The 23,127-nt window shown below is 41.1% G+C and overlaps 3 protein-coding genes across 3 annotated transcripts in view; 1 reads left to right on the plus strand and 2 right to left on the minus strand.

Annotated features, from left to right (window-relative positions):
* Nucleotides 1-22,359, minus strand: part of LOC146671610 (nuclear GTPase SLIP-GC-like) — a 158,835-nt gene extending 136,476 nt beyond the window's left edge. The window contains exons 1-4 of the mRNA XM_085403886.1: nt 22,178-22,359; nt 22,027-22,065; nt 21,711-21,735; nt 21,463-21,549 (exon numbers count right to left, since the gene is read on the minus strand). The gene's annotated coding sequence lies outside the window, so the exon portion shown is untranslated. The remainder of the gene's footprint in view (nt 1-21,462; nt 21,550-21,710; nt 21,736-22,026; nt 22,066-22,177) is intronic.
* The window catches only part of LOC146671611 (nuclear GTPase SLIP-GC-like), a 129,046-nt gene that overhangs the window by 104,899 nt on the left and 1,020 nt on the right, over nt 1-23,127 (minus strand). Inside the window, exon 5 of the mRNA XM_085403883.1 lies at nt 23,067-23,105. Within this exon, the coding sequence (XP_085260009.1) occupies nt 23,067-23,105 (39 nt within the window). The remainder of the gene's footprint in view (nt 1-23,066; nt 23,106-23,127) is intronic.
* Nucleotides 747-15,275, plus strand: LOC146671615 (uncharacterized). Its single transcript, XM_085403882.1, has 4 exons — nt 747-1,889; nt 4,849-4,917; nt 5,316-5,383; nt 14,241-15,275. The coding sequence occupies exons 1-4, from the start codon at nt 1,740-1,742 to the stop codon at nt 14,269-14,271; spliced, it is 318 nt and encodes a 105-aa protein (XP_085260008.1). The 5' UTR covers nt 747-1,739; the 3' UTR covers nt 14,272-15,275.

Genomic DNA, 23,127 nt, shown 5'->3' on the forward strand with positions numbered 1-23,127 from the left:
TGTAAACATCTATGTTTAGTGAACTTTGCAGTGTTGCTCTGTGGTTCAGTTACGACACTGTAGCAAAGTGTACACACTATGTCTACTTGATCCACGTCAAGTAGAACCCATAATGTTTCCACACCACTGAAGTTTTGTTTTTTTTTACCTCTCTTTTCAACCAACGGCAGTCCCTCTCCTCCCCAAATAACTTCTGCTTCAGGATAGGTAATTGTAATAATAATAAAGACACAAATCTGTTTCAAAAATCCAGTAGTGTAAATTTGTTTTATGTATGCCTTTACAATAGAGACTATAGCTTGGTTATCAAGCAGGGTTATAGTTGTTATAGTTACAGTTGCGGCGTATGTTTGGTAGCAGTTTACTACCACAAATACACTGTGCTAGGGTACCAATAAACCTGCTGCGGTTGTACTTTGACCTACATAACCAACCTGATTTACGCTTGTACTACAATATAAGGTAGTCTAAGGTAGTGATCAACATTGTGGCCAGCGCTTACAACTGTATGGGCTGCGTTGACAGCAATGTGTAGTTACCTTTCTAGGCAGGCGTTCATCTTGTTTTGGTTCTGGCATATGTGAAAACGAAGTACTGACTACTGGTACTTTTTGGTGTGGGTGATATAAAGCAAAAGAAAGAAAACCAAAAAAGTGCCATCTACATCGAAAAAAAAAAAAAAAAAAAAAAAAAGCATGCACTTCTAGAAGGGAAGACGTGCTGCAAACTCTGTGTCTGTGTCTATGTGCACGAGCACATGAATGCCTACATGTGCACGTTCCCACGTGTCTATGTGAGTGCTCGTGTGTGACTGTGTATGCATACCTGTGTGTATGTGTGAGTGCACATGAGTGAGTGTGCGTGTGGATGTGTGTGCGTGACAATTAAAACACTGTGGGTGTAGGTAACTCCCTGGAGGTCATAAAACCCATCTCCCTTCCAAACCACAGTTATCCAGTTACAAATGTTGAGACCCCCACCCTAAAACATCCTCTGGGGAATTTCCACTCAGTGGGGGAGAGGCCTCCTACAATCTACTCCTAAGTTCACGACACAGTGAGGCCTTTATTACTTTAAGGGCAGTATCAATGTCTCTACAATAGTTCTACATTCTATGATAACACGTTTCTAAACTCCAAAATAAGCTAAACACTCCTACAAGACCCAGGATCGTGACACATTCTTGAATTTGGCTGGGCGCTGCTCTTGTGGCGACCTGCAGCAGGTGTTTACTGCCGGTTTCTTTCTCTTTTTCTTTTTCTTTCTCTTTTTCTTTTTAACTTTGTTTTAACTCTGTTCTTAACCGTGGTTTTAACTTTTTATGAGGTTTTTTGCCGAGATGGAGATCTTCTACACCTTAGTTTTATTAGTAAGTAAAGTAAGTAAAATTTATTTATATAGCACTTTTTAAGACAAAAACGCTGTTACAAAGTGCTTCACATGAAAACATGTCAAACAATTGTTGTTGGCGATATTCACCTGGAGTCATTCACTCTCACTGACAATCACTTATACACGTGAGGAACTACTTGGATTACGGTGGTCCTGTTTATTCTATGTAGGACTCTTCTAATGCTCGGACAGATGTGATTCTTGGTGAGGATTTATTTGCCCGGTCAAAGACTAATTTGGAAAGCCCCACCACTTGAGAAAACGCGGAAAGAAAGGCAGCGTGCGTCAGCGTGTAAGAAAACTTCGGAGGAAGAATAATGTTCCTCTGTCTTCTATGATTCTGGCCAATGTCCAATCTCTTAGGAGCAAAACAGGGAGGCTTGTCTGATGGCGCTTACCGAGACGTGGCTGACACTTCACTGCAAATCAGCGGCTTTGGGACCCCTGTCAGATTGGATCGGAACTGTGGAGTAACACGCAAATCTCACGGAGGAGGGGTATGTTTGTATATCAACCAGGGCTGGTGTAATAACTTTACTGTGCGGGAGCGGTTGTGCCTTCCTGACATCAAGCTCCTTTCAGTATCTGTCAGGCCTTTTTACTTACCGAGGGAGTTCCCTCAAATTTTTGTCACTGTTGTTTACATTCATTGCCATTTTTAAAGTGGTACACAATCTGCAGACTCGCTCTCTGGATGCTCCTAATTTTATTCTTGGTGATTTTAACAATTGTAATCTTAAGAAATCACTGAACAATTTCTTTCAATATGTCACTTGTCCTATAAGGCTGGATTTGTGTTATGGACCAATTAAGGGGGCATATAAGTCTGTGGCCGGACCTGCGCTAGGTTCTTTGGATCACAATGTTATTCATCTCCTCCCTGCTTACAGATCTGTGATTAGGAGGGAGAAGGCCTGTGTGAAGCGGACTAATGTCTGGACAAAAGACAGTTGTGTTGCCCTTTAGGGGTGTTTTAATTGCACTGACTGGTCCTTGTTTTAAGAGAGCACTTCTGATTTGGATGAACTCAGTGATGTGGTGTGTAGCTACATCTCTTTTTGCAAAGACTCTGTGATTCCAGTCAGAGAATTTAAGACTTTCCCTAATAACAAACCGTGGCTCCCTAAAGATATTAAGGATCTGATTCTTAAAATGGAAAATTGCTTTTAACAAGGGAGACATTCCCACTGTGAGAATATTGAGGAAGGAGGTGAGGGCTGCAATAAAGATTGCCAGGATGAGGTATAGAAATAAGATTGAGGCAGAACTCAGCAGTAACAACCTCAAAAGAGCTTGGCTTTGTATGAAAACAATGGCAGGGCTACAGACGAAAGGTAAAAGTAATATTACCTTAGAGGGGTTTACCTCTGACAAAAATCTGGCAGACAGTCTTAACAGTTTTTACCTTCCTTTTGAGAATTTTGACTGTTCTAGGCAGACCAGCACACTGAGGGAAAAGACTATCACTCCCCCATCATTTTGTATTGATGAGAGGGGGGTAGCTAATCTTTTTAGACACACTAAAAGCAAGAGTCCTGGACCTGACAACATCTGTGGACAATTACTGAGAACTTGTGCTGATCAGCTGAGTGGGATTTTTCACCATATCTTCTCACTTTCTTTAGAGCTACAGACAGTATCTAAGATTTGGAAACATACTATCATTGTTCCTGTTGCTAAGGGCAGTTCTCCTAAGGTACTGAATGATTTTAGGCCTGTGGCTCTGACTTCTTTAGTGATGAAGTCATTTGAGAAGATAATTAAGGAGATCTTAATGCATGTTGAACACCATCTTGACCCCTTCTAGTTCGCCTATAGAGCAGGGAGAGGTGTGGAGGATGCTGTTGTCACACTCCTGCATCTCTTGTATAAGCATCTTGAGGCCCCCCACACCCATGCAAAATTATTATTTGCTGACTTTTCATCGACATTCAATACAATTCAACCCTTCTTACTTGCTGACAAGCTTTACAATCATTTCAAGCTTGACACTACTCTGGTCGGCTGGGTGACAGACTTTCTGACTAATAGGTCACAATGCGTGAGGGTGAATCATGTATTTTCTGATGTGCTCTCCTCCTCTACTGGATCACCCCAGGGTTGCTGCCTCTCTCCCCTTCTGTTCATTCTGTACACAAATGAGTGTCGCAGCAATTTCTCGAACAGACATATCCTGAAGTTTGCTGACGACACAGTGATCGTCAGTCTTCTAGTGGGGGACGAGTCAGGCCATGGACAGGTTGTAGATGATTTTATGATTTGGTGTGATGAGTACTTCCTTTCACTTAATGTGTCAAAAACTAAAGACATGATTATTGATTTTAGGAAGTCCTCTTATAGCTCATCACCTACTGTCATTAAAACTGCCGATATTGGGATAGTTGAGAGTTATAAATATCTAGGTGTGGTACTTGACCATAAACTGTGTTTTGAATCTCATGCTGATGCCACTACTAAAAAAGTTCAACAAAGACTGTTCTTTTTAAGGAAAATTAGATCTTTTAATGTCTCATTTGAGATGTTGTCTTTGTTTTATAGAAGTTTTATTGAATCTGTGATGTATTTTTGTATTGCTGCCTGGTTTGGTAACCTGACGATGAAGGCTCATTCTATTATTAATTGTTTGAACCATCCACTTCACAGTGAGTTTGAGTTGTTGCCTTCCGGCCGCCGTTTTAGAGTACCTGTGAGGAAGACTAAAAGACTTTTGTTTTTGTTTTTAACTGAATTATTTTGCACTTAGTTGAAGTTAATAAGGTCACTTTTTAGTTTACCTCTCCGACTTCCGAACACTGCATTTGGGTCCAACTCCTGCCTAGTGATGTGCAAATGAAACAATGAACCCTCTACTGAACCACTTCATCAGTCCTGTTGAAAATTGGTTCATTCATTCAAAGCTTTGTTTCAGTGACATCTAGTGGTGAAATAGGAGACAACACATATAGTCTCAATTTTCATGTGCTGATTGTATCGAAGTTTTGTGTGAATGATATAAATACAATTTTGTAATGATGGATTGATTGGTCAGTTGATTCTGTAAATTATGTAATGTAGCAGGTAGATGAAGGTATCCTAGGGGAAACAGGATGTGTTGGGATGGTAGGGCGTGCTTGAGAAACTAGGGATGTCTGTGATCAAATGGAGGTTAGAGAAGTTCAGTTGTTTTTGTTTCTTCGTATGAAGAATAAAGTATGCAGATGGGGAAGCATAAGATCTTTAGTCTCTATAGTTTTAGTGCCAATGAAAAAAGTTATGCTTTTGTCAACATGTTGATGACAGTAAAGGTAAGTGGAGAGATTAAACAAGATATCATAAATAATTTTTATTTAAATAAAGCATTTTGAAACTGTGGCACAATATTTGTATGGAAACTATCAGTATTTCACAAACTGTGAGTAAACATCATGAAGGACTGTGCCTTGTCTGAATGATTATTTGGTATTTGTTTTCACGCAGGAGCCAAACATTTTTCCTCAACATTTGGAATCTGCTTCAGCGTCTGACAAAACAGATGGCAAAGACACGGTAAGAAATGAAGTCAGAAAAGATACCTTTAAACTGGTTGAAAATTCAGTGATTTACAATGATTTTATCTGCAAACAAACATTTTGTCTTCATAAAGCTGCATTAAGAGGAGCAATAAATAATGAAGCTAAAAAATGCAAACAGCTTCAAATTTGTTTGAATATGCATATCTGAAATGTACCTTCATCAATTGAATATGAAATATTAAGAGTATAGGTAGGCCTGGCTGATGTTTTGGCCTTGTTTTACATGCAGGACCACAACATTTTTCCATTTTATTTGGAGTTTGTTTCAACAATTGACAACACAAGATGAAGGAATATTGATGTTTCTTCTCAAATTGTTTTGTTATGCTAATATTATTTGTGTATAGAAAACATGTCTGTTTATCTTTTCAGAGTAATGAGCCAATTTGCTCCAGGGCAACAGTAGCTCGAGGACAAAGTCCAACCACATTTACTGTCAGGTGTGTAAAATCTTCATGGGAAACAATCCTGATTCTTGTTGTTCTCACTGTGCCTCAGTGTTCAGCAAAGCAAGTATCATTCAAAATGGAAACTTCTTTCTGTACTCATCCCTGAAAGATCTCCTGAAAGGTATCCTTGAGAACCACAGCACTGAGTTTTTACCTAAAACAGTTAAAGATGAGCATGATAACATTAAAGATGTGATGGATGGGATGATGTACCAGAATCTCCTTAGAAAATTAATCCCAGATAATCAATTTCAGTGGAGAGACAGCAGAGGCACTCTTCATTCATCAAAAGTCTTCTGCTTGGTTTGCTCCTCTGACGCTGTGGCGAGGCCACTTCTCCGGAATTGCAAACAATTCAATGGAGAATATGGTTGTGACTGGTGTTTACACACTGGCACAGTGGTAACAAAAGGCTCTGGATCTGTGAGGTCATATCGATATGATGAAACTAAACAAGAATCAAGATCAAAAATTATGTTTGTTGAAAATGCAAGAGAGGCTGAAAGCTCCCATGAAAACACCTCAGAGTATGGAGTAAAAGGAATGTCCTTACTTTCCAGACTTCCTTTGTTTGACATTGTGTTTGGATTTGTACCAGAATATATGCACTCAGTTTTAGTTGGTGTGACTAAGCAACTTATTGGATTGTGGCTGAACTCAGAGAACTCCAAGAAAGACTGGTATGTAGGTCAACAGATTTCACAAATGGACTCTTATTTCCGAATGTTAAAGCCTCCATCAGAGGAACAGCGCAAATTTAAGGGCCCTACTTAGCAACATAAACTACAACCCTAAAAAAATTTAAGACAAGTTTCTCAGTTGGCAGTGCCTGCCAAGCCACCTTCGTTGCTTTGTTTATGACCCCAATCCAGGTTTTGGGTTGGGGAATTTCACCAGTAAATGAAACCACTGATTGTTACAATCTGCTTGGAAATTCACTCCATCTGCATATCACAGGATCCATAAAACTAGCAATAGAAAAGCTTTTAAATCGATTGGTTTCATTCAGATCAGTGGAAGCCTTTGACAGCTTCATCAACAGAAATACTGTTTTCTCTGTAAACCATGAAGAGGCAGACAGAACAGACTGTGTCATAAAACTCAAGAATGGCTGCTATGGAGAAATACAGTTCATCGTCAGGTTTAAAGAGAACTGTGTTTGCACATCCAACTGTGTGTGCTCGGCTATTTCAGTCATTGTGGTCCAGCTGTTTTATATCAAATGTGATGCAGAGGGCAGCAGGATGATTCCTGACAGTGCATCAAGGACTATCTTTGTGGAAGTGGAAAGGACAACTCAGCTCAAAGCCTTCTTCTTGAGGGATGTTAGGTGTAAATGCATGGATGTGAATGGTTGGCTTTTTAAACAGTTTGGAGTCATTTTATTCAGTGTGTGAATGTGTGTGTGAATGGGTGGATGACTGGATGTGTAAAGCGCTTTGGGGTCCTTAGGGACTAGTAAAAGCGCTATACAAATACAGGTCATTTACCATTTACCATTTTGGTGTGACAGTGTGGACATAATGTAATCAGTGCAATGTAGGATTATATCACTAATTACCATATGTGCCTGTAGGAAACAGACCTAGATTATTAGTAAACAGGCACAATTATTATATATATAAATAAGCGCGAGGATGTCAGGGTCACCGCTCTGATCGGCAGCCATGGCGGAGTAGTCTATGCCGAGAAAGACGGGAGAAACCAGCACACGGGACAAACAGTCAGCCACATGATTGGATTTACCAGCCACGTGCCGAATGTCCGTGGTAAACTCAGAAATGGCTGCCAACTGGCGCTGCTGGCGTGCACTCCATGGATCGGAAACCTTGGACATGGCAAACGTCAAGGGTTTGTGGTCCACGTATGCGGTAAAGTGACGACCCTCGAGAAAAAACCGGAAATGACGAGACGCCAGGTGGAGCGCCAGTAGCTCCCTGTCAAAAACGCTGTAATTGCGTTCGCTGTCACGTAGCGTACGGCTGAAAAAGGCGAGCGGTTGCCAGACACCCGAGATTCGCTGTTCCAGCACCGCACCCACCGCTATGTCCGACGCATCAGTGGTCAACGCAATCGGCGCTGAGGGGGATGGGTGGGCCAGAAGGGCAGCATTAGCTAACGCTGACTTAGCATCAGAAAACGCTTGGATGCTGTCCGGAAACCAGTCAACGGGGTCATTAGCTTTTTTACCCTTTAACGCCCCATAAAGGGGCTTCAGCAGATGTGCCGCTCTGGGGAGAAAACGGTTGTAAAAATTCACCATCCCCAAAAATTCCTGCAGTGCCTTAACAGTCGTGGGACGCGGAAATTCCGAAACAGCTCGGACTTTGTCAGGCAACGGAACCGCGCCCTCGGCGGAAACACGGTGCCCAAGGAAATCGAGAACGGGCAACCCAAACTGGCATTTAGACGGATTAATAATCAGTCCATGCTCCGCCAAACGCTGAAAAACCTGACGCAGATGGAACATGTGCTGCTCCTTCGAGCTGCTGGCCACCAGTATATCATCAAGATATACAAAAACAAAGGGCAGCCCGCGCAAGACCGAGTCCATCAACCGCTGGAAGGTTTGGGCGGCACCTTTCAGGCCAAACGGCATGCGCAGAAACTCGAAAAGGCCGAAAGGTGTAATTACGGCGGTTTTGGGGACATCCTCCGCGCGCACGGGAACCTGGTGATATCCCCGTACCAAATCGATCTTAGAAAAAACCGAGGTCCCCGCAAGATGGGCGGAAAAATCTTGGATGTGGGGAATGGGATAACGATCGTTCTCCGTGACATTATTAAGACGGCGGAAATCCCCACAAGGTCGCCACCGACCATCAGATTTAGGCACCATGTGTAACGGAGAAGCCCAGGCACTGTTCGAACGCTGCACGATGCCCAGACGCTCCATGGTGGCAAATTCTTCCCTAGCGACAGCCAGTTTGGCGGGGTCGAGGCGGCGCGCGCGCGCGAACACCGGGGGCCCTACTGTAGTTATGTAATGCTCTACCCCATGCTTCGTCACCGTGCTCGAGAAAGTGGGGACAGTGAGTGAGGGAAACTCAGAAAGCAAACACTGAAAAACGTCACCCGAATCTACTGAGTTAGCATGCACCACGGGCTGAGCACTCCGAGTCAAACAGGGTAATGAGGAAAAGGACACAGCATCAATTAAACGTCTGTTAGCCACATCAACCAGTAGTCCGTGAGCACAAAGAAAATCAGCGCCTATTATAGGCACAGAGCTAGCAGCAACAACAAAGTTCCACTGAAAGTCACGGTCGTGAAAGCAAACAGTCACCAACCTTTCACCGAAGGTTTTGATGGGAGAGCCATTAGCCGCTGTTAGCAATGGCCCGCAACCCTCAGCTAGCCTGTCCGAGCCAGCCGGGGGAAGAAGGCTCTTCTGTGAGCCGGAGTCCACCAGGAAACGCCTCCCCGAGCGTGAGTCCTCTAAGAAAAGCAGCCTTTCCTTGTTGCCAGCGGTCGCGGCTGCTACAGAGCGCTGACATGCCCGTTTCCCTGGGTCTGGAAACTGCAAGGCGGGAGGCAGCGCCGTGCCTTCGCTCCAAAACGCTGGTGATAAAAACAAAGCCCCTTTCCGCGGTGCCGCCGTGCAGCGATTCCGGCCACAGTGGACGAGTCGGAGGGCCCGTGGAGCATCGGTGAGGGGGAGGGGGAAAACGCTGGTGGGTCCTGAATAACCGTCTGGACGCCGAAAGTCCTGGTAGCCAGGAGGATGCGATCCGCCTCTTCCGCAAGGGAGCGGTAATCCTTCGTGGCCAATAGCGGGGAGTTGGCAAGGCCAGCGCGCACTGGAGCCGGCAGCTGTCGAAGAAAGAGGTGGGTGAAGAGAAATCCTCCGTCCTCCGCGCCCAGCAAGGACAGCATGCTCTCCATGAGCTCGAGGGCGGTGCCGTCGCCCAGGCCCGCGATGGAAAGGAGTTTCTCGGCCCGCTCAGCATCAGAGAGGGAGTAACGCCGCAGCAGCAGCCCCTTGAGGGCGGCGTACTTGCCCTGGTCTGGGGGATCCCGGAGGAGAGTCATCACACGGCGGGTTGACAGCGGGTCAAGTGAGGCCACCACATGGTGGTATTTAGTGTCGTCGGCTGAAACTCCACGAAGAGCAAACTGAGCTTCTACGTGCATGAACCATGAAGGAGGATCGTGAAGCCAAAAATCCGGCAATTTAAGCGCCACAGCAAACGCAGCCATCGGCGGAGGTGAAGGTCCGGCGGCCGCCGATGCTTCCAGGCCAGAGCTGGCTTCGTCGTCGAGCCTTAGCATGTTCACTACAGGGGTCACCAATGTGGAGGTATGTAACAACGACAGGAGAGGTCTCAGTGTCTCACTCCAACAACTTTATTAACTGACAGAACTTCACATATAGTCAGCGCCAAAATCTCCACCCCCACACTTCCTTTCAACTTGTGTGTGAGTGGAGCCACCTGGTGGTCCGCCACAGTGTTATAAAAGGACTTAAAAACATTACTTCAGTTATAGTACACCAACATGTCTTATACATTAGCACTAAGGAAACACTGAATGACCTGGTGGTTTTTGTCCATAAGACTACTCATCTAAGATTACCACAAAATTATTATTATGTGCTTGATGTGCCTCACCTTTGGCCCTGGCTCCTCCCCTCTGACTGCACTAGGACAAATTGCCACCTGATAAAATAACACATTGATTCGTGCCATATAAAAAGTGAGACATGTCAATTCAGATTCTTTGTCAAATATACACTAATGAATCAATTTACATCAGCAGCCTAACAATTGTCATGATAATAAATACTAGTTAATCTATAGCACCAAACCATCAGTCAGTCACCTGTGACCTCGCCTCTTCACCTCTGTCCGAGCTACAACATGGCAGAACTGCCTCTGTCACCTGATGAATAACAGTGAGACATTCCAAATACATGCAGTCACATATGTGCTTCAAATACAGTAATGAACCAACAAGTCATCATCCAACTTCACCTGTGATCTTGTATCAACATTACTCTCTGAGCTTTGTGTTGGTTCTTCTGTCACCTGACAAATAGGACATACATCACAATAATAATAAAATGTGTAGCTTCAGTGTTTCTGTCAATTTGTGCAGATCTTGACTCATCAGTAATGTTTGTAGGGTGAGTGCATTTTTAAAACAATTTGTGCAAACTGCACTACAAGGTGGAATATTTGCAAAATCATGACTACCTCATGACATTTTGTCTCAAAAATGAACCCTATGAATATGTCAGTACCATTAGGATGAAATTATTGTGTCACCAATATTTTAACGTTAGACATAACTTTAACAGCCTCTGTAAACTAATATCCTGGTTTGCTCGAGGCTGCCGTTTTCTCTGACAGTTTCAATCAAAATTAGATATGTTATTCTTGGAGACTGAGATAACTAATAGTGCTGCCTGTTGTGCAGTTAGTTTCCAAAACACGTTATTCATAGTTACATACAATTTTAGACTGATGTGGGCCAAAGCCTAGCATAGCCTGTAACGTTATTATGACGCACACATTTTATGAGTAAACTTGACTTTAAGTGACTTACAGGTTTCTTTGAAAAATACTTTCTTATATCCAGGTTCTTCCTTTTTGCTTTTTGTGTTTTCTTTTACTTTTTTTGCTTTACTTTTTAACAGAGGAGTGAAACGATGTTGGGTGATGAACACTTTTAAAAAAAATAATTATTAATACCATCTTTAATCCTCAAAAGTATTAATAAAAATAGAAATTGCCACTCTGTTCTGTCACAGTCATCAGCCCAGCCACAACCATCCCACAATAGATAAATGCAACTGTTATGTTTGACTTGCTGAATTATGGTGTATAGGTAGTAGATTCACTGACAGTTAGAAGGAAAAAGAATTTATAAATCTTGGCTGAAAATTGTTGCTTAATCAGTGTTTGTGTTTTTAGAATGGCGTATTTAACATGCTCAAATGTTGTATCGCTACATAAAATAATTGTGGTTCACACAAACATGCCTTCTTTTCCTCCCTGTGCTATTCATTTTACTGTTAGTGTATTTAGATTGTAAAACACAAAAAGGGACAGCATATGAAAACATACATTTGTGGGGCCACATAAAAATATCTGCAGTTTGTGATGTGATTATAGAACTAAAACAAATGATTTTCCTTCCATATTCAAAGTGCCAAAGAGAATGAGATCCCTCGGTTCATCTCTAAAAGTGGAGTAAAAGGACTTAGCATCCAGCCTTTTTATGGGAATCGTGATGCAGAGTGATAAAACTGAGTTTACTTAGATGTTATTTTGCTAACGGTTAATTGTGTTTAAATTTAATCAACATGATGAAATAGAAAGTGTAGTTTGGATAATGAAATTATTTTCATACCTGACTTTTTCACCCAGATTCCACGAGTGTTTTTGACTACGCTGCTCATCCTTGTGTTTCTGCGTGAGATTGTGGAAGTCTGAGAGATGTGAGAATCTCTGAGTTTCCCATGTATGATTAAGAAAGAAGTTATATTAAGTGTATTGTGATTAGTAAATGCAGAAGATTCATGTGTAATTAATAGAATATATGTGATTATACATGAAGTGTATGAAGGAAAGTATATTCACATGCGAGAGAAACAACAGGATGGGATGCCCATCTTCCCCCCTTCTTCCTCTTACCACACTTGGTAAGATGCGATGAAAGCAGTGCGTTTATTTACAGTGAAGAGATGTTACATAACAATACATTCCAGTGCGTTCCGTCGACTCCCGTGCAGTGTCTTCTCCCAAAATGTCCGTGTTAGTGCTCTCCGCTCCTGTGTCTCTGCAGTCTCCGAGCTTGCTGTTCTCTACCGTTCCACGCTAGTCCTGGGGGGGAAATAATAGCGGCAGCCGTCAGGACACTTTATCAGCAGGCATATACACTCTGAACTTGTAACTCTAGGAAACTGACATGGAGTCTCACCTCCCTATACACACACAAGCATGAACATGCTTGGGAAAGGCAGCACAGTGCAGAAAAATATATAAAATGAGACCCCAACTGCTTGTGGACCCTGGGTCGCTCAGACCCAGGTCGATGACACCTGTAATATTGTAATATAACAAAAAAGGTTAAAAAAGGTTACTTTGGCTATAAAAGTTAGCAGATCCTTGGGCCCTATTTTACAGGCCACTAAACTTTAACCCAGTTAGTTACTAGGTACACAGATTATAGAAGAGAGCTGCTGATAAGACATGTGACTGGAGGTTTGTAGATGACCTATAAGGCCACCCAGACAAGAACACCTTCAGAGGAAGCAGGATCCACAATCATTTGACTTGGTTTGTGGTTCAGTCTTTACAATTCATAGATAATTTTTTTGTATGTTACAAACTACTGTGGTGCTACAAAATACTTTTTGGCAGGTAGCTTATTTTTAGTGTCAGAAAAAACAAGATCAGGATTTGAAAAATCATGTTTCCATCTTACAGCTATAGAATCAATACAGAATAGAAACAACAGAAAACAATATGATATAATAGCTAAAGCAGAAGCAGAGACGTATTTTTTTGCTGCTGCTTTATTACTCATGACAACCAAATTAAACCATTGTATTACACTAAATAATATTTATGTTAGAAATGTAAGAACATGGTATACATAAGTCATGTGCTATAAAGGTCTCAAGAATAAAACTGACAAATGCATCATGAATATAAATGAATCATGACTAAAGACATTAAATTGTAATATTCAAATTTACTACAAGGGAAAGAAAATCTGCTATTGAAAGAAAAACATAAATTGAATCCTTAAACCTGAAAAGAGTCGGAATATCACAGTATTCCTGTGGTTTAAGGCACTAAAATTAAAATCTGTAATATTGTAGTTCTACCGCTGTATCTAATTTTCTGTATAATTCGGGTCTACACTGTAATCCCAAAAGTTATTTGCATTCAAATGGTTTAGCTATAATCACTGATGGTAATTAATTTTCTTTGTAAAACTAAAATCATATAACTGTGTCAGACAGAACTCATTGGTGGAAGCTTTTTGCACTTAACCTATATTGTTTTGCATGTGATGCACTAAAATGAATACACTAAAATGAGGGGTTAAGGCTGTAACCCTCACAGCCTTAACCCCTGCTCATGCGTAATGGTTCTAGCATCTTCCTCGTCCATCCAAACCGCGCGGTTCCATTGTGTGATGTGAGCACATCCAAACCGTGTTCAGGGTTAGCCCGGGTCCGGACTCCGGCCCCGGTCAGAGGAGGAGGACCAGAGCACGGCCGGGCACCTCCAGCCGTTCACACGGACAAATAAACCTGTCATTATTCTCTGCACAGCCGCACTCTGACGCTCAGCCCCTCGCTGAGGCTCGAGGGGCTGAACACCGCTCCTCTGCACCTGTACGGCCTCTCGTAAAGTTTACTTTATTAACATGTGCGCCGCTGCAGCGCCATACAGAGCTGAGCAGCGTCTCGTCCTCGGCCCTCGCTGCTCCGTGCGGTACATCGTACTGAACTCTGCAAACGGGACTCGTGTTTCAGAAAAACTTGTGTTTTTTCCTCTCTCTGGACTTAACACTTTACTGAGGTTTGGATGTGACAAATAGCACTTCATTTGACAAACTGAAAGCATTCTGTGCCTACAGAATGTGCCTACAAAAACCCATTCTCTTGACGGGTTGCTGCCTTATCAACATTGAAGAATGGGTCAAATGCAGAGGACAAACTTCATTATACAGTTGTATAATGACAATAAGCCTTACAGATTCCCCAAATTTTCCTGTTTTTTAATTTTTTTTTTTTATTTGAACAATTAACTTGTACTTAAATAATAAACAGCATTTATAGAAATACAATACTTTGACCTTTTATACTTGTGTTACTCTCCACCAACAGGTTAACTCACAGTCCCCCCCCCCCTCTGTAGAATGCTGCTGATGGTGACCTTGAAATCCCAATAGGAATCATCTTCAATGGTGAAAACGTTAGTCCAGAGCAAGAACTGAACCCCTCCCAGCTGGGGATCCTTCTAGAGGGCAATGTGGTAATGGATTCCATCTGCAGTCTTCCTTTGGCAATGTGTCTCCTGTTTGGACTGACTTATGCACTCCACTTGGAGTACCCAAAGTGCATGAAGAATACATTCCTGTTTATCCAGCAGATTATGCTGAATCTGGGACGAAACAATCCTCCTCCAAAACTCCAAAGGCTAAAAAATGAGCTTTCAATGTGTGCATAGATACATTGAATGTTCACTCTTCATTGAGCAGCTTTTTCTCAAGTTCAGGAAGTCATTATTGTGTTTGTAATTGTCTTTTTTTGTTTTTAGTGGATGGCAAAACCAGGGCTTAAAGGAGTAGTTCACTGATTTTACATACTGAGATATGTTCTTACCTTAGCTTTGAAGAGTTGATGCATACCTGTCTTGTCTTTGTGCGAGAGAAAGGCTCTCCCATATATTCCAACTACCTCCACTTTTTGCTCCTTTTAGAAGCTACCGAGCTCCTCCACGTTTTCCCTATTTATGTAAAATTACATGAAAAGTTACACTATCTAAGTTTAGTTTTACTAAATTTAACGTATAGATTTTTTAAGCCGATAAAAAGGGGCACTATATTACAAGCGCGCAGTAACCCTAGTGCACTCTGGAGCATAGACTGAGTTACTGGGGGGATGAAGAAGTGCTCCTACAGTGTTATTACACCTTGTAATAGAGTACCCCTTCTTATCGGCTTAGAAAATCCACACGTTGTTGAGAACCGGTTCCCACTGTTTCAATTCCTTGGAATTGTTTGCCGTTTTTGCAAACGATTCCCTTATCGATTCCAGTCGCCCCGAATGACGTCACCACGTTATGGAGCGTCATTTACCTGGCAGGAAACATGGCGCCTAACGCTCAAAAGTTTGGTTATACTTTACGAGAATGGATGACAAAAGGGCAACTTGCAATACTTGCAAAGTAGATATTTCATTTAAGGGAGGAAACACTACGAATATGCAAAAGCATTTGCTCACAAAACACACGATGACCTTAAATGAATGCCGTGTTTTAAATTCCGCTCCGGACTCGTGAATCTCAACGCAGCAGCAGCGGTAATGTTTGCATGTCCTCTCCCGTTAATGCGGCAGGTAAATAATCAACTAACAGTGCATATTATGTTAGTACAATCTGCCTTATTACAAAACCTGCCATTACTGTGCGCTGCATTTAGGTGACCATGATGAAAGAGACAGACAGAGTCTGGCTGGCTCAGATGCTGGCAGTTGTCGCTGCAGTCTACTGGTAGCGTCTCCTTTCAGGCCAGTATAGACGAATGTCACTGAGCAGTGACTAAGTTTGTGATCAAAGGCTTGCACCCATTTGCCACAGCAGATGCCCCGATTTTCAGTAAGTGAATGTGTTTAATTGTAGGCAGGGACATTAGTGGATATTCTTGTGTAATTGCTAAAGAATAATTTATGTTATACTTTGTTATTGCTACAGAAGAATATTTATTTTATTATTTTACATTTACAATTTTTTTTCCTGGGGACCCTGTGGCACTCCATTGAAGAGCCATAGGCTGTGGATCTCTTAAGATCTCACTGTTGGGTTTGTAAGGCCATGTTACTCCTAAATTTCTATCTTGTTCAAAGAGAAGATATATAATCGACCTTAGTGTTCTCCTTTTTTAAAAAGAATCGATAAGAGAATTGATAAAGAATCAAATCGTTAAACAGAATCGAAAATGGAATCGGAATCGTGAAAATCTTATCAATACTCATCCCTACATGTGACTTAATACTCAAGTTAGTGAACTCCACATCCCTATGTGCTCGCCACTGTCTTTTACAATTTAAGGTTGTGCATAGGTTCCATCTCTCCAAAGTCAAACTATCTCGTATGTATCCAAATGTTGACCCCACTTGTGATAAGTGTGGGAGTGCGGAGGCTTCCCTTATCCATATGTTCTGGACGTGCCCTAGCCTTGAAGGATTCTGGAGAGATATATTTCAAACTTTGTCCCTAATTCTTGGACACCATATGGATCCTAATCCATTAGTTGCGCTTTTTGGCACCACTGGGAAGGCTGATGCACGGTTGACCTCATCACAGCATTGCATGCTCTCCTTCGCCTCCCTTGTAGCTAGACGTGCAATCCCACTTAGATGGAGGAGTGCCCCTTTGCCCACCCAGGCTCAATGGCTGAGGGACCTCATGTACTATCTGAGCCTTGAAAAGATCCGGTATGCGATTAGCAATAACAGCGGTAAGTTTTACAAGGTGTGGGGGCAATTCCTGAAATACTTTTCCAGCCTCCAGGTTGCGAACCCGACTTCCAGCATTATAGGTATGGGCAGGGGGTAAACTGATAAAACCAATTATAAGACATGTGAGTGTGTCATTAATCTGTATTCTAGTATTTCAGTTCAAACAGTCACTGTGAAACTTACTTGTTTGCTGTTTAACAATTCTTTAACAATTAACAAATCTGATTTTCTTTGCTGCTTCAAATGAATAAAAATATCTTTGAGAAAAAAAAAACTGGCTGTGGCAATGTTTCTCTGCCTGATGGTGGTGGTTCTCCAGTTTGTTGCATTCTAGTTTTAAATGTCTGGTCTGGGTAATATCCTCTCGTACTCCTACTTTCTAACCTGGGTTGTCAGAGCCTCTCACCAAAATATTTACTGCCAGTCATTGCATACTCTCCCCCAGACCACCACCTTAGGGTGGTGCTCTCCACTAATTCACCAGTTCATTGCTTATATTTGTTTCATTGAAAATAAACCTATTGAGCTTCAATTGTGCGAGTCATTTATGATGATATGACTTTATTTGTTAAACGTATTTATTTTGATTGTTTAAAAAACAAACAAACTCGCAAATATCAGAGATTGGTAGCATTTATTCTTAAAGCACTCAGAGAAAGGCCAGCATGTTTATTTGGATCGTGATGTCACCACACACTGACATGTTTACATACAAATGTTTTTTTGTCACAGCAACTACTTTAACTTTGTTGCTAAAGGACAGTGTAAATTCCCCTGCCTGTCCCACTCTCCACTACCCCCCCCCCCCCCCTCTTTGTTACTCTGTCCACCATCTTCAGTAAACTTTATATGATTGTATCTGCCTCTGAGACTCATTTTGACCCAAATGTTCTGCATTCATTACAACAAAGACTCAACTCTGTGTTTCATTCCAGCCTGGGTTTATCTTACATGAAAACACTGTGTAGTTGATCAGCATGCAAAATTTACTTACAGATCATCAGAATCATCAAGAAGATCAGACTTGGTGCAGATAAAGTGAATTTGCTAACATTCGCCACCATTTCCAATCAGACTACTGACACTTTCCAGGATCCCCCAGGCTGCTTTCTCTGATGCTGCTCGATTAATTTCAGTCACAATCCACACAGTAGAACAATCTCCAACTATCTGAAAGGAGAATAACATGTCTCAGTGCTTAATAGAAAGATGACTGTTTACAGACAACACAGTATAAGCAAAGAGCAGTAAATGTGAATTACCCCTTTCCACATCTGATCTCTGCTCTTGTTACAGTCACCATTTCCAGGAAGGTCCACAAGTGTGACATGCTGGAGAAAAGGATTGTTTGGCACCCTGACAGTCACACACTTCACTAGTGGCCAAAACCACTTTTTTCCTTCATTGCCTTCTCCTTGTTTTGAATCACTTCTTGTGTACTTGACACATTTTGCAGAAAGTTCATTAGCCTGCAATAAATAAAAAAAGCAGTGCAGTTTAATTTCAATCCTCACAAAAAGTGCTTTACAAAAACCATTAAAAAGTCAGTGACATAAAAATTCAGGTCATGTGAAATCCTTTTTAGAACAATCAACCATTTTATAGTTTCAAGAAAGTGCCTAATTATTATTCAAAACCAAAATTAAAATAAATTTTTATGATTTATTTAAAAGTTTTTATTCTGTATTTAAAATCACACTAAGTACACTCTTGGTCTCAAACAGTTAGTATTACTATTGGCAGAAACTACTTGATCTGTGTATTTTGCAGTTGTCCACCACTTTGGGACATTAATAAGCTACTTTAGGGTGCTCCCTTATTTACAAGGGATCACTACAGCGGATAACTTGGCATGTTTTGACTGTCAGGGTTTTACACCACTTTATGCCATTACTGACACAACCAACTGTCAGGCACTGATTTACTAAAGTTTGTGGCCACTTTGTTGACTTTGCTCAGCAGTGAATTTCTACAGAGCGATTTAAAAAGGGTAAGTAGGTTAAAACAAGGAACTGATCACTGTCGTGTGAAGAGGTAAAGGTTCTTACTGCGATTTAAAAAGATAAATAAATCATGCTCTACATCAGTGTTTCCCAACCTTTTGGAGCCACGGTACATATTTCACATCAGATAAATCACACGGCACACCACCAAAGAAAAAAAGACAAAATAACATATTGATAATTTTTCCGCGTACCAGGTATAGCAGTTTGTCTCCAATATACCTTTTTAGCTTTCTTCTGACCACTACTCATGCTAGGGCCTTCATCTGGGTCACAATTTTCTCCAGGACCCAGGTCAGATTTACTACTTTTTCTTTTCAAATATTTATCTGTTGTTATTACGTGCTACGTCGTCTCAATCACAGCATGACTATTGTGTAATTTCTTCTTCTTCATTTTTACTAGCAGTTGGTAACCCGTTTAATTAGAGCAGGTAGTTGTCTTCCACGGCACACCTGATCATTTCTCAGAGTGGTTGGGAAACACTGCTCTACATAATGGACCTGGACCAGTCTTGGGATCTGTTAACCACAGTTATTACAAGAACAGATTTTTTTTCTGGATATGTGATCATCTACATGTGATTATGGGATCTCAGTAAGATCTGTTTCGTTGGGATCACTGGATCTGTTTTCAGTGTTTTATGTTTTTTAGACTTTTGAATCTATGCTGCATTCTGTTTTCAGAAGTGAGTTATGTTTCCATAACTCTTTTGTTAATTTGGTCAGTTCCCTTTTGTGTCCAGGTTGTCCTGGTTTCACCTGTGTGCATTCTCCAGCATCCCCAGTGTGTAGTCTTCCATGGCTGTCTGTTATAGTAGTAATATGAGTTTGTCTTACTGATTCACATCTCAAAATCTTCCGCCTGGATTGGAGAAATTCTGGAATTTCTTTGAAATATTTGCGATCCATGAGGTTTTCAAAGGACTTTTCCCATTCTTCTCCATACAGTGCTGACAGCTTTTCAACAGCATCATGATAATCATCATCTTCCTTTTTCTGATCTTTATTATTGTCAAGAAACTGACGAAATGACCACAACTCTTCTTTCCACTCCTACAAAAATAAATGACATGCCATTTATTGAGGTATGTACCCAGCCTTAAACCCCAAGAACTGCAGTGTAACACATGATTTAGCTTCAAAAACATTTTCAAACTTTGAGAACTCATTTTACCTCCTTTGCGATGAACTCAATTTCTGCCTCATACTTTAAGCTACCTCTGTTAGCTTCCACTTTGATCATGACTGAGGTGCAGGCACTGACACTTCCTGAAGGTAAAAGATTCTTCTCTTTGATGATGGCATTTATCAAAGAGCTCTTTCCAGCCCCGGTTTTACCAAAGACACCAACCAGCTCCCTCTTGTCTGTCTCCAAATCACTGATCTTTTTCCTGTTGAACAAGATTTTAAATATAGTTAATTGATTTAAAAAAGAGAGTTTAAAAGAGAGTTATAATCATGGTAGTGATTTTCCAATCAATTATCACTATATATTTCAGTTTTATACACTTGTTACACTAATTGTTTATTGTATGTTGTTTTGATCTAATAAATAATGATATAAAGTGCCTTGAGGCGACTGCTGTTGTGATTTTGCGCTATATAAATAAAATTGAACTGAATTAAACTGAATTGATCCACACCTTCCTTTTTGTGTCAGTTAAAGTGAAAATGTTTACCCCAAGAATGGGTAAATACCAGGAACAGGACAAAAATGTAGCTAAGTCACCAAAACTTCCTAAAAATATCCGTCTTTGTTGGTCTTAACTTGGATAGTTTTAGTTTACTACTGAATCATGAATGAATGAATCTTTGTCACTTACAGTTGCCTGTATTGAAAATTGGACCTTGCTGACCGTAAATACAATACACAAACATCACATTGAGGAGACAGGTCAGACTAGGTGGCATAAAGGAAAAACAGTGAAATGTATAACATAAAAGGGCAGTCGAGGAGAAAAAAAAAAGAAACTCTGCTCATACTGGTCCCCAAAAGGGAATCAGTATGAGAAGAAAACAAAAATTCCATAGCACAAAAGAGGCTCTGATATTTTCCCACCTTAACACCATGGCAAACAAGACAAGTATCGTGCATCCGAAGCTGAGCCGCTGTCCACATTGGATGGGAGGCATTGGGTTCAGGGAAGGGTGGGGGGTGAGTGCATATCAGTGGCAGTGTACGTGTGTGCATGCGTGTGAGAATATGTGTCCTGTGTTCAGCCTGAGAAAGTGTCCTTTCTCCCAGTTAGGCAAAATTCAACAGTCTGCAGCCAATGCAGGTGGCCTTGCGGAATCGGGCAAGAGAGTCAGTGAGTTATCGTTTCTCAGGGAAAGCTGGCACCGTTGTGTGTGTGTGTGTGTGGGGGGGGGGGGGGGTAGCCGCATGAAAGATGTTGGTTGTGTTGTTTTAGGACAAACAGACTGCATTTGACTTTTACAGTTGCTACATACATTACAAAATAGGAAAAAAAAACCTTAATACTCACTTTAAGAAATCACTGAGTTTGTCTTGCTTATTTAGTCTGGCATGTACAAATGTCATGATGCTTTTCACATCAGACAGTATGACTGGTTCTGTTGGCATAAATGTAAAGAACTATTTAGAAGGAATTATAGACTAGAATAACCAGAAAATGTAAAATCTCATGTTAAAAAAACAAACGTGTGTGAATTAGAGAATATCAGGACCATAATGTGACCACTTACCAATCAACCCTAATATCCCATGCATCATGTGACTGTTAAATTTTGACAAAAGCCCAAAGAAAAAGTAATTTCTATCATCAAAGATGTTGGACAAATTGTGCTGCACAGAGGTTTAACCCTTAAACTGTGACACTGTTTAGTAAGAAACCTAAATACCTTCAAATCCTGGCACAGACAGACGTTGTCGCTTAGCTGGTGACTGCAACCTGATGGTGTCACTTTGAAGGTCTGATTTTCTCTTTCCTGATTGGATAAAAACAACAACAAAAAATAAGAACAAAAAAACGGTTTTCTCTCAGCACTTAAAGTTATTCTTAGTAAAGTTATGTAGATTGCAAAAAATATTTGTGCCTTTAAAACACAGAATAATATGAGATGCAATAAATACGATGCATGTGTCTCACCTGTATCACTTGTGGATGGCAAGACCTGAGGATGAATATGAGTTATACAGGAAATTATTACTATTTGCACTGGCATTGCTCTTTAACAGCATTTAAAGGACACTAACATATAAGTTTTACAATCAACAAACTTAAATGCAGTTATTTTTTATTAACCAGCAGACTGATGAAAAATAAATTACAATAACCTTTTTCTTACTAAATATCAGTGATCCGACGAGACAGTTGTTTTACATAATTAAGTCCCAGTCCCAATGGAGCTTTACTTTGTCTCAGGCAGTTGGCTCATATGTCTGAAATTCAGTATAATCCTTACCTGAACCACATCAGCTGCTTCGTCATGCTCCTGTTCACACTGCAGATAAAAAGTGCAAAGCAGTGTTTAATATTAACCTCTTAAACATGTATTAAAATTGTATTTGTCGTATGGACATTCAATCTGAAGGAAAAAAATGTTTTAAACTGACTTGAAAAGAAATGACTGTTTCCTGATTTGAGTTTTGTTCTTCCTGCCACAATCAAAACAACTCAAATTATATTAGTTAAGAATTAATAAAATTACTCTACAAATAATTACTGCCAGTGAGATGCTGTCGAACACCAGTGGGTCGCTGGTGTTCGCTCTCTGCGGTAAACTATCACTTCTTGTTCCAACACATAGCACTATGTGTGGAACAAGAAGTGATTGGCTACGCAGATAAGCTACATAAAAACATCACTTGATGTTTTTATGTAGCTTATCTGCGTAGCCAATTTAATTAAAAACTTAGAACTTATTTCAAGGTGTAATCTTCACACACTCTGTGTATTCACTCACTGTGTCTTCAGTGGTTCACTAGCTTAGCTTGGCCATAGCCAACTCATTAGCAGCATGGCCTTTTCACCTGTCCCTCCTGCACTTTCCTGCTCATTGTGTCAGATGTTTAGTTACTCCTCAGCCTCCTTCAGCAATAATGATACTTGCAATAAATGTAGCCTATCTGCAGCTCTGGAGGCCGGGATCACAGAATTGTAGACTCTGCTTCGCACCCTTAAAAATCCCATAGCTATCCAGGCCTCTTTAGCCCGTGCTAAAGGTAGCGTAGGCCCCATTAGCTCCCTCTGGCAGATTGTCCCGAGCAGTCGGGGAAACAAGATGACTGGGTGATGATGAGGAGGAAGCATAGTATTAAACAGAAGGCCGGGCACACTGCTAACCCGTTCATGTCTCTAACTGTTTTCCCCAATTGGTGACACACTGGTTACCTTAATGGGAGGTCACTAAAATTAATACTGTATGCCTAAAGGCAAAAGAATGGAGTTTTACTTTGTCTCAGGCAGTTGGCTCATATGTCTGAAGTTCAGTATAATCCTTACCTGAATCACATCAGCTGCTTCTTCATGCTCCTTTTCATGCTGCAGATAAAAAGTGCAAAGC

This window comes from Rhamphochromis longiceps, linkage group LG4, assembly GCF_057381845.1.
Source record: "Rhamphochromis longiceps isolate RC_006_pf linkage group LG4, R_longiceps_female_GT1.1, whole genome shotgun sequence".
NCBI classification, from domain to species: domain Eukaryota; kingdom Metazoa; phylum Chordata; class Actinopteri; order Cichliformes; family Cichlidae; genus Rhamphochromis; species Rhamphochromis longiceps.